The sequence below is a fragment of the Papio anubis genome, chromosome X (genome assembly GCF_008728515.1).
Source record: "Papio anubis isolate 15944 chromosome X, Panubis1.0, whole genome shotgun sequence".
Classification (NCBI taxonomy): Eukaryota; Metazoa; Chordata; class Mammalia; order Primates; family Cercopithecidae; genus Papio; species Papio anubis.
In genome coordinates this window covers 35537225-35547667 of record NC_044996.1, presented here as the reverse complement: position 1 = coordinate 35547667, position 10443 = coordinate 35537225, and the positions used below count along the sequence as shown (strand labels likewise).

General features: G+C 47.8%; 1 protein-coding gene across 4 annotated transcripts in view; it reads left to right on the top strand.

Annotated features, from left to right (window-relative positions):
- The first annotated feature begins 391 nt into the window (after window positions 1-391).
- The window catches only part of DOCK11 (dedicator of cytokinesis 11), a 189428-nt gene continuing 179376 nt past the window's right edge, over window positions 392-10443 (top strand). Inside the window, exon 1 of one of the 4 annotated variants that reach the window (XM_021932583.2) lies at window positions 392-839. In XM_021932583.2, the coding sequence (XP_021788275.1) occupies window positions 738-839 (102 nt within the window). In that variant the 5' untranslated portion in view covers window positions 392-737. Of the gene's footprint in view, window positions 840-2126; window positions 2150-10443 lie in introns of those variants that run through there. The other 3 variants (XM_021932581.2, XM_021932582.2, XM_021932584.2) reach the window with 3 other exon arrangements.

Sequence of the window (10443 nt, the reverse complement as noted above, 5' to 3'; positions counted from 1 at the left end):
GACCCTTCCCCACAGAGCACACAAAAGGCGGCTGCTCCACGTTGTTTTCCAGCCCCTAGCCGCCTGGGCCCTGGGGGCTTGCGGGGTGGGGGGACATGAGAGTTCTCCAGCCCTCCTGCGGGCATTGCAGCTTCGAGGCGGGAGAGGAGCACTAGGGTAGAGCACGCCCCACTCTTGGAGACATTTCATCACCCCTCTCTGTTCCCCCACCCCACCCCGCCCCGCCCGCCCCACTCAAGCGGAAAAAAAAGCAGCAGCCCAGATCTCCCCTCCCGGATGCGGCTGCACCAGCAACATCAGCTGCGGGCGGAGCCCGAGCGGTAGCCACTTCCCCCCTCTTCCCTCGTGACCCTCACCCCCACCTCCAGTTCTCCCTCCCCCTCTACACACCCTTCCCCATCGGACACACCCTCCTGCTTCGGCTGGTGGCGATCGGAGCTCGGGCCCTCTAGGGGAGGGAGCTGCCGCCGCCGACGCGGTGGGGCAGGACAGCGAGCGGGCGAAGCGAGCGAGAAAAGGAGGGAAGGAGAGAACGAGGGAGGAGCAGCGGGTGGGAGGTGGGAGGGAGGAGCAGCGTGAGCCGCGCCGCCGCCGAGCTGCGATGTGGCTGGCCGGCCGGCGAGTAAACAGAGGGAGCAGCAGCGGCCGCGGCCGCCGCGGGCCGGGGCAGTGAGTCCGCCCGCTCGTCCGCCAGCCGAGGTCGGCCAGCCCGCCGAGACTCGCCCGCTGCCGCTGCCATGGCCGAAGTGCGCAAATTCACCAAACGGCTCAGCAAGCCTGGCACGGCGGCTGAGCTCCGGCAGAGCGTGTCTGAGGCCGTGCGGGGCTCCGTGGTGCTGGTGAGTGGCCGGGGGACGGGGCATCCCGGGGGACGCGCTCCAGGCGGGAGCGACGCGGGAAGGGGCAGGAACGGCGCCAGTGCGGCCGCCCGGTGCGCCGCGCGCTCTCTTTCTCCGCTCCAGTAAGTTTTCGCACCGGTAGCCGCCGGCCGGGGTCCGAGTCCCAGGCGCCCGCTGACAGCGCTCCGGCCGCCCGGCACGGCGGAGGCGTGCGCCGGGATGGAAGCGGACTATCAAAGCCGGGCTCGGACGGCTGCGGAGGAGGCGGAGGGGGAGGCGGGGGCTCCCACCCGGTGTCGGGGCCGGGGGTGTGAGCTAAAGAGCTGACCTCACGCTGCTCTGGACTCCGCACAAAGAGCCGGGGATAGGGGCAGAACGAGATCCCGATCGCCTCCTGCAAGCACCTGAGGCAGCCTAGGCGGAAGGATGCGATGAGCGTTTGGCACACACACTCTCGCGCGCGCACACACACACACACCGTGTACACAAAAAAGAACCCCACCCAGAAAGCCCCGGGCGCCCAAGCTCGGGCGGGCGGTGAGAACAGAGGAAGCAGAGCGACTTCCTCCTGCAACTGGGGAGAGAGAGGGTGGCGATGGGTTTTGAAGGGGTGCTGCTGCGGAGGGAGGGCATTAGAAACAACGGGGTTCCGCGACAGAGTGGGCGCGGGGTCATCTACCGCAGGGAGAGGGTGTCCCTCGGGGACCCGCGAGCGCTCCAGAGGCAAGGGGAAGATGCCGTGGGGATTTGGGGGGAGACTGGGTGTGTCAGTCCAGGGATGGAGGACCTGGGGTCAGAGCTCCACAGCTCGGTACTGGGGGATGGGGATTCGAAAGCGCGCTGACTCCCTGGGAACCCTCCCAGAGCACCCTCAGCCTTACCCGGATTGTCTGACTCCGGAGAAAGGCGAAAGGGTGCTAACGGGCACTTGCCCCTTCTCTTGTTTTCAAGACACTCGTTGCCAGTTTCCTGGACAAGCGAACAAACCCTGAATAAGATATCGGACTGATTAATTTGTGTTTGTTTTGTTACTTTGTTTTTTGTTGTTGTTTTTGTTTTTGTTTGTTTTTGTCTCCCTCAGCTCCATTTTACAGCAAGTCGTTTACTGTGTTTAAGTTTCACCGTTTAAGAGAGGGCTCTTTTTGTTAAAACAACTTGTCATCGGAAGGGAACTTCACAGCTTTTCCTTGTAATTTTTCTGTTGATCTTGTAGAATCAGCAATAAAACCCAACATTAAAGGGAGGCCAGGGGCTTGATCCCAACAGTGGAGAAAGTTGACATTGGTGGGAGTTCTGGAGGAGAATCAAAGGTAAACTATGTACCTTTGAGATAAAGATCTGATCCCTAATAGCTACAACTGTGCAACCCTAAATGACTTTAAAGAAATCTCTTTATTGTGGCTGGACCCTTGAAAGTTTAATTCTGCTGTTTAGTGGGGCTAAATCCAGACCTTTAATGTTATTTTAATGGACTTGGCTTATTGTGTGTTTCAGTCTGATTTTGGAGTGAGGACCTGTTGAGGTCAGATTGGAGCCTTGCCTGTCACCACAGCCAGTTAAGAGAGGAAGGCAAGCTGTGTGTGCAGAGCATTTATACCAGGGCTCTCATCTTGGGCGATTGTTAACAAGTGATTCAATCTACCTAGCAGAGAACACTTTCCTAAATTAGGAGGAAAAAACAAAAACAAAACAACAACAACAACAATAAAACTTCCTTGAGCAGGGTTGGCGGCCTTCTACCACAACACGCGAAGAAAGTCGTAGGTAGACAGATTTCTCAAGAGAATAAATGGGACTAAGAAAACTTCCACTGGGATTTGATCAGCGCTTGACCTGCCACCCTAGCAGCAAAAAGTTAACATTAGCGTTCTTTCCCATGTTTTTAGGTTTTCAAAAGAATTTTGTGCATTGCAGATTCAGCGGCTCCTTCCTAACCATTGATTCTATGGCAAAGCAGAAAAAAACTGTTACTGGCAGAAGTCTCTTCTAGGAGACACTGGCAGTGGCCATGGTTCCCTTGTCAGCCCAGCTTACTTGGGACCAAGGCCATTGATTTTTACCATTTACACCAGGCAATGCAGAGGAATATTTACTCATTACTCTAGTATGTGAAACATTGAGATTTTGGGAGTGAGGCAGAACAGATTCTAGTAATCTAACTCAATGAATATCTATTGAGCCCTTACAATGTGCCAGATACAATGCTAGATGCTCTATAATTATGAGAATGCAAATGATCTTTTTCTTCATTTGTTTTCATTAGTTACAATCTGGGTTGGTTGTGTGTATGGGAATGTCTTTGTCAATAGGACACCCAGATTATGCACACAAATCAACTTTAGATTCTTCATAGAGCCTTAGCGAATGCTATTTGTAAGCAGTTTAGTCAATGAAAAAATAAGGAAATAGTTCTTACGTGGAGTGTATGCTCCTAAATGACTCTCTCTCACAAAGAGCTGTTAACCAAAGTTAGTAAAACCACGAGTGGCTGGAGAGTGAGGGGACCATGTTGCAGCTGCTGCCATAACTTCTGATTCTTTTAAGGGACAGCTGAGGTAGGATTTACACTTGTGCTATAAACCCAAGATACTCACGTTGGGGCTTCAATATGAGATAGAGCCATTACCGCAGCAAGTCAAGCTTTCCTCTGGTGTATCTCTTGTTAGAACGTGGAAAACCCACCAAGCTGTACAAATATACAATATTTCCTGTTTAGGTTTTTTTTTTTTTTTTTTTTTAAGGATTTTAGGATTACACCCTTATTGGCCCATTGCTAATTTCATTCAGTTTTCCTCACTGTTCGAAAAATTCAGAAGGCTGGGCCTGGGCTATATATATAGCATGTTGTTGCACATTCAAACTGTTACTCAGTTATTAGTACTTCCACGAATGTATTAACTAACTACATAATAAAGCAGACAGAGAGACTGTACCACTGTTACTGCATTTTCCTGTAAGTTCAGCATTTTTACGAAGGTCAGTTTTAACCCAGGGAAAGGGATAATTACAGAATCATCATTGAGAGATTTCTCAAGAGGGGATTGGGGAGAAACATTATAACCTGAGAGTGTCTGTGATTGAGAGAGAAGTGTTTACATATATACATGTTTAAAATGCAGAGTTTTAAATTTTTAAATTGACTTTGTTGTAATTCAGGATGTAGCTACTGGTGCCGCAGGGGAACAAAGGCATTTTGCTAAACATGTTGTATGATGGCTGCCCTTTAGAGAAGCCACTTTATCAGCCTGGAAGAGTCGCCTAGTAGCTGTTTAAATACTGTTTACTGCTGAGCTTACCCTCAATTCCTTGTGCGCCAAAGGATCGGGAAAGAGTTGCTAGATATTAGGGGTTGTAGCCCTTGCAGGCGCCGTAATGCACGCAGCGTCCCCTGGCTGGCATCAGCCAGATTTCGTTCAATAGCTGCAGTAGAGAAAAGCTCTCCAGAAGCTGAGAATGGCTGAAAAGCGTCTGCAGCTGTTGACTCCCGCAACCCGCTGCTCACAACTACTTTAGCATGGAATGTTTGTTATGTTTGCATTTAGGGAAGCACTGAAAACGGAACCACTCCTCTGCTCACTCTTCCCAAGGGAATTTGTGGAAAGTAGGTAATATAGGACAAAACCCACAGCCTCATCTGTAAGGAGGTGAGAACAATACAGAATAAAAGCCGGTTTCAACTTGGGCTTCTTGACCAAGCCTTTCCAGTTCAGAGGCTCTCAGTGAACTAAGCTCTAAATAAACTGAGGGTCAGGAAAGTTAACCAGAGTATTGGCACCTAAACATAAAATAGTCTCGCTACTGGAGGTTAGTAGGGCCCAGAGCAAGCCAGTCCACCAGGATCTGTACAAAAGACCGGTGCAGGTTGCTGTGAAGCCAGAGAGGCCTCCTTGCTGAACCCTTGTTTAAGTACCAAGTAGGAAAATTTGTTTTCTAAGACTAACATGTTAAAAAATTCTCTGGATTGAGTCTTTTTCTATTCTAATCGTCAGTGAACCTTTGTTATTTAAGCTTTCATTGCTTTTTTTTTTTTTTTTAGACGGAGGCTCCCTCTGTTGCCCAGACTGGAGTGCAGTGGTGATCTCCGCTCACTGCAAACTCCACCTCTCGGGTTCACGCCATTCTCCTGCCTCAGCCTCCCGAGTAGCTGGGACTACAGGCGCCCGCCACCTCACCCGGCTAATTTTTTTGTATTTTTAGTAGAGACGGGGTTTCACCGTGATAGCCAGGATGGTCTCTATCTCTTGAGCTCGTGATCCACCCACCTCGGCCTTTCAAAGTGCTGGGATTACAGGCATGAGCCACTTCCCTTGGCCGCACAACCTTTAAATAATTTTTTTTTCATTTATCAGTATTTTATTAACATTTTTTGACGTCAATAAATACAAATCTATATAATCATATTTAATGACTGCCTAAATTTTAATTATGGGTGTATCACAGGTAATTATCATTTATTGTTTGATATTTTGATAATTTTTCTAATTTTGTGCTGTTATAAACATGAACTATAAAGGTAAATAGCTATATGTCTTTCTTTACTTTTAAATTTAAATTAATTAAAAGTAATCATACCCAGGTGTGGTGGCTCACGCCTATAATCTCTGTACTTTGGGAGGCTTAGGCAGGCATATCACCTGAGGACAGGAGTTCGAGACCAGCCTGGCCAACATGACACAACCCCGTCTCTACGTAAAAAAAATACAAAAATTAGCCAAGTGTCATGGTGCGTGCCTGTAGTCCCAGCTATTCAGGAGGCTGAGGCAGGAGAATTGCTTGAACCCAGGAGGTAGAGGTTGCAGTGATCTGAGATCCCATCACTGCACTCCAGCCTAGGCGACAGAGCAAGACTCCGACTCAAAAAAAAATAATAATAATAATCAGTTTCCAAATTTCACTTGCCACAGTTCAAGTGCTCAATAGCCACATGTGGCTAGTGGCTACTATATTGGACAGTGCAGATATAGAGCATTACCATCAGTACCTGAGTGAATGTCTTTGAGAAGGCATTTTCAAAATTGCCAGATTGTTCCCTTAGGATAAATTCTAGCGGTGGACTTGCTTGCTCAAAGATTACACTGTATACATTTTTAGTATTAAAAATTCCTCTTATGTACTGTTAAATTGCTCTACAGAAAGTAGCTTCAGTTTATTTTTTTACCAGGAGAGTGTGAGGGTGTTCATTTTCTCTCTCCCATGCCAACGCTTGTTAGTAGTATTTTAAAATTTTTTTGCAGTTTGATAGGAAATAAATGGTACATCACTGTTCTAATTTGCATTTCTTTGATTACCCTTAAAGTTGAACAGTTTTTCATGTTGATTGGCCTTTCATAGTTCTTCTATTGAGGCTTGAATGAATCTTCTTACAGACTTACTTCCTCATATGTGATTCTTGCAATACAGTCTCCATCCCCCAAGATTCTGTTTTGCTACGTCTGGGGTGGGGCCTGCATCTGTATTCTTTTAAATGACCCCAGGTAATTCTTATGTGCCCAGAAACACTCATCTAGACCATTTGTCCACTCAAGGCAGGAATGTCCTTTCCACCCACCCCTGACAAATGATTATGTAGCTTCTCCTTAAACACCCCTGCCTGTTAGAGGGCTATGTTAGAAAAGGTTCTTGGGTCGAAATTTACTGTGTAAATTTCACCATGGGCTAGACCTAGCTCTGCTGTTGGAGCCACACATGATTGCTTCCTTCCTCTTTCGCATAACAACCTCTCAAATATTTAGAGACAGCCACCATGTCATTTTTAAATTCACTCTTCACAAGGCCAAAGAGGCTTCATTTCTTTCCTTTGTTCCCCTCATGACTTGCTTTCAAGATTCTGCATATCATGGTCATCCTGTTTGGGCTCTTTTCCAAGTTTTCTGTGTCCTACTTTAAGATGTGAGAGACAGAGCATAAGCTAGAGGATCAGATCTGGTCTTGAATCCAACATCTGTCACCTGCCTGAATTGTGAACAGAGGCAAGTAACCTGGTCTCATTTTCCTTATCTGTGAAATGGGGATAAATAGTAGTACTTCCCTTGTGGAGTTCTTGGGAATAACGAAGGTAACATATGGAAAGTTTCTAATGTATAAGTGATTCATGAAGGTTAAAAAAAGAGATCTGGTGAAAAAAAACTAAACAGTATTCCAGAAGGATCTGCCACTGAATATAGTTGGGGAGGGGGCAATGTTTTGTATCAATTCTGGGTGTGAGCCAAGAAGCCAGGGGCTGTGTATGCATTTTTATTCCCAGCCTAGCCCCTCACACAGTGCCTGGAGTGCAGTAGATTCTTAGGTGTTTTGTGAAAATACACTGCCAACCTTGGGTACGATAGACTCATTGTTGGGAGAAGAGCCTGGAGGCCAGGAAATGACTTAAAATACAGTTAATATAGTTCTGGAGAGAGATAACAAAGGCTTTTTTTTTTTTGAGATGGAGTTTCACTCTTGTCCCCAGGCTGGTTTGCAATGGCACGATCTTGGCTCACTGCAACCTCTGCCTCCTGGGTTCAAGTGATTCTCCTGCCTCAGCCTCCCAAGTAGCTGGGATTACAGGTGCGTGCCACCACGTCCCAGATAATTTTTGTATTTTTAGTAGAGGCAGGGTTTTACCATGTTGGCCAGGCTGGTCTCGAACTCCTGCCCTCAGGTGATCCACCCACCTCGGCCTCCCAAAGTGCCCGGATTATAGGCCTGAGCCACTGTGCCAGGCGAACAAAGGCTTTTAACTGAGGCAATTACAATGGAGATAAGGGAGAAGACATAAGAAATACTGTGCTGAGAAAATCAACAGGATTTGGTGATTCTTAAAAGGGAAGGAGAAGGGGGAGGAAGAAACAGGAAGAGCGGAGGTGGAGTCAAGATAATTTTGAGGTTTCTCAGCTTGGGTGAACTGAAGGAAAAGCAAGTTTGTTGATAGGGGAAGGGAAAAGAAAATGAGCAACTTCTATTTGAGAGGGTTGTCAGGGCAAAGCCAGGTTACAGTTAAGCAAGACGGTGGCTGAGCATATAAGGTTGTCTTTTGGCAACGGACTAGGGTTCTTGAGGGCAGAGGTGGGAAGTGTTCCAAGTGGGTTCAGGAAGGAGAGGAAGAGCCAGGAAAAGGCCAGGGCTGAGTGGACGGAGATGAGATTGTAGGTGAGATTAGCTGATTGAAGAGGTTTGCACCTTTGGGGGTGATTAGGGAAGTGGGAGGCAGGGTGTGGAGAAATGATCTGGAGGCCAGCCCCAGACTTCCAGTTAGAATGGGGATGGGAAGTGAGTTCACTCCTTGGGCAGATCGCACTCTGGGGTGGGTCTGAGCAGCAGTTGCCCTAGAGGAGGAGGGGGTCAATGAGGGGTTGACTTCCTGCTCAGGTGCTCAGGAAGAAGTTAATAGGATAGTTCCTGCTTTTAAGGGAGACTAGAGGTATGCAAATAACCTAGAGGAGATAGAAGCCAGATAGGAGGCCAGTGGTCAGTGGTTTCCCAGTCTTCACCCCATCTCCGACCCCCACCCCAACCCCCAGTGCTCTCTCTTGAGATCCTTAACATTTTTCAAGACTTTTGTCCTTTTTGGGTTTGACAAGGTTAAATAGGCCTTTACTAATGAACATTGTCTGTGGCATTTCCCACATTTATTTGACCACAGACCCTGCTCCGCTTCCCCGGCTTTTTATGGAAAGTGGAGAGCAAATGGTAATGTCTAACAGGCTGAGAAATTCCTATATAGTGTGCCTGTGTAACTAACTCATCTTGGCATTCTCTTACTTGACCTCTGTGGATTGCAAGCAGTGGTTGCTACTTTCCCATGCTCCACTTCAAGAACCACCCTTGCTGTTCAGTTCAGAGGAGTAATTCACCTGATTGTGCTTTCTCTTGAGCTGTAGAACTGTCAGCAAGGCATGTTGAAAGTTTATTAGTCTTTTTAAAGAATTTGTTTGTCATGGAAGGGGAGGCCAAAACTACATGAGGGTATAGCGCGAGCCATTTCTTCTTTTCTGTAAATCCTAAGGGTACTTAGAATACGTTTCTCTTTGAGATTTACACCTCTTGGTTTAATTTTTATCAGACATGCAGAGGAGTTGGTGGGTAACATTAGCCTGCCATTTATATCAGCCTACAGCCAGATGCCTTTTTGATTCCTTGCAGGACCCCACCCTGGACGCTCCCAGAGCAGTAGCTTGAATGGAGCAAAGAGACAGCCTCAGTTAGCTGCCATTGCCTGTAAGCTTGTGCTTCAGAGCAGTGGTTAAGAGAGTAGGCTCCGGAAGCATGCTGCCCAGGTTCATAGTTCAGCCGCAGATGACCTTGGGCCAATTATTTAACCTTCCTGGGCAGTGGTAACCCCCTCAGGAGCTTGTTGAAAGGCTTGAATGAGTTATTTTTGTTTGTTTGTTTTGTTTTGTTTTTTGAAACAGGGTCTCTCTCTGTCACCCAGGCTGGAGTGCAGGGACACAAACTTGGTTCACTGTAACCTCCGCCTTCTGGGTTCAAAGCGATCCTTCTACCTCAACCTCCCTAGTAGCTGGGACTACAGGTGTGCACCACCACTGTCCGGCTAATTTTTGTGTTTTTAGTATAGAGACAGGGTTTCACCATGTTGATCAGGTTGGTCTCGAACTCCTGACCTCAAATGATCTGCTTGCCTCGGACTCCCAAAGTGCTGGGATTACAGGCGTGAGATACCATGCCCAGCCTTGAATGAGTTATTATAGTATTAATGTATAATATTGAAAGCACTTCGAGCGGGGTTTGGCAATTGTTAAGTACTGGTGACTGCTGGCTCGCATTATCATCCCCAGGCTTTATGGTGGGCAAGAGACGTCTTTTGTGTATGTATTACAAGTCAGCAGACAGAAAAGTTAACTGGAAGAGAGGAAGCAGATACCCTTGCTTTAATTTCTTGCTCCAGATGATGCCCCAAAGGGGTGAGCCACATGGCTGAGCCAAGAATCATACCCTTCGTGGAAGAACAAGCTGGCAGACCCCTCTGCAGGAGGTTCTTGCCAATACCCGTTCCAGTCTGACTTAGTCATACCGAAAAGCGTAGTGGATGGGAGCAAGGGTTCTGGGTTTTTGGCATTTTCCACCTTCACACCAGTTTAATGAGTGAGTGGGAAGGCTGGTCCTCAAGTGGGGAGAAGCGCTCTGTCCTGTGCCTGGGCCAGAAGGCTCTCCAGACTAGGGAAACTGTACCTGTGGCCTTTGGCAGAAGCACTTACCTTTATGCCAGCCTGTTCAGTGTGATTTATGCAAAGGGGTGAATAGAAGAGAATTGAGATCTGTGTGGAAAAACAGAGCTTGGATATGCCTACCTTTCCCTTTCAAACCTTCACTGACGCCAGGCACGTTAGCTTACACCTGTAATCCCAGCCCTTTGGGAGGCTGAGCTGGGAGGATTGCTTGAGCCTGGGAGTTCCAGGCCAGCCTGGGAAATACAGGGAGACCCCCACCTTTACAGAATTAAAACAAAAATGAGCCAGGCATGGTGGCACATGCATGTAGTCCAGCTACCTGAGAGACTGAAGTGGGAGGATTCCTTCAGCCCAGGAGTTCGAGGCTGTAGTGAGCCTTGATTGTGCCACTGTACTCCAACTTGGGTGGCAGACTGAGACGCTGTCTCAAAACAAAA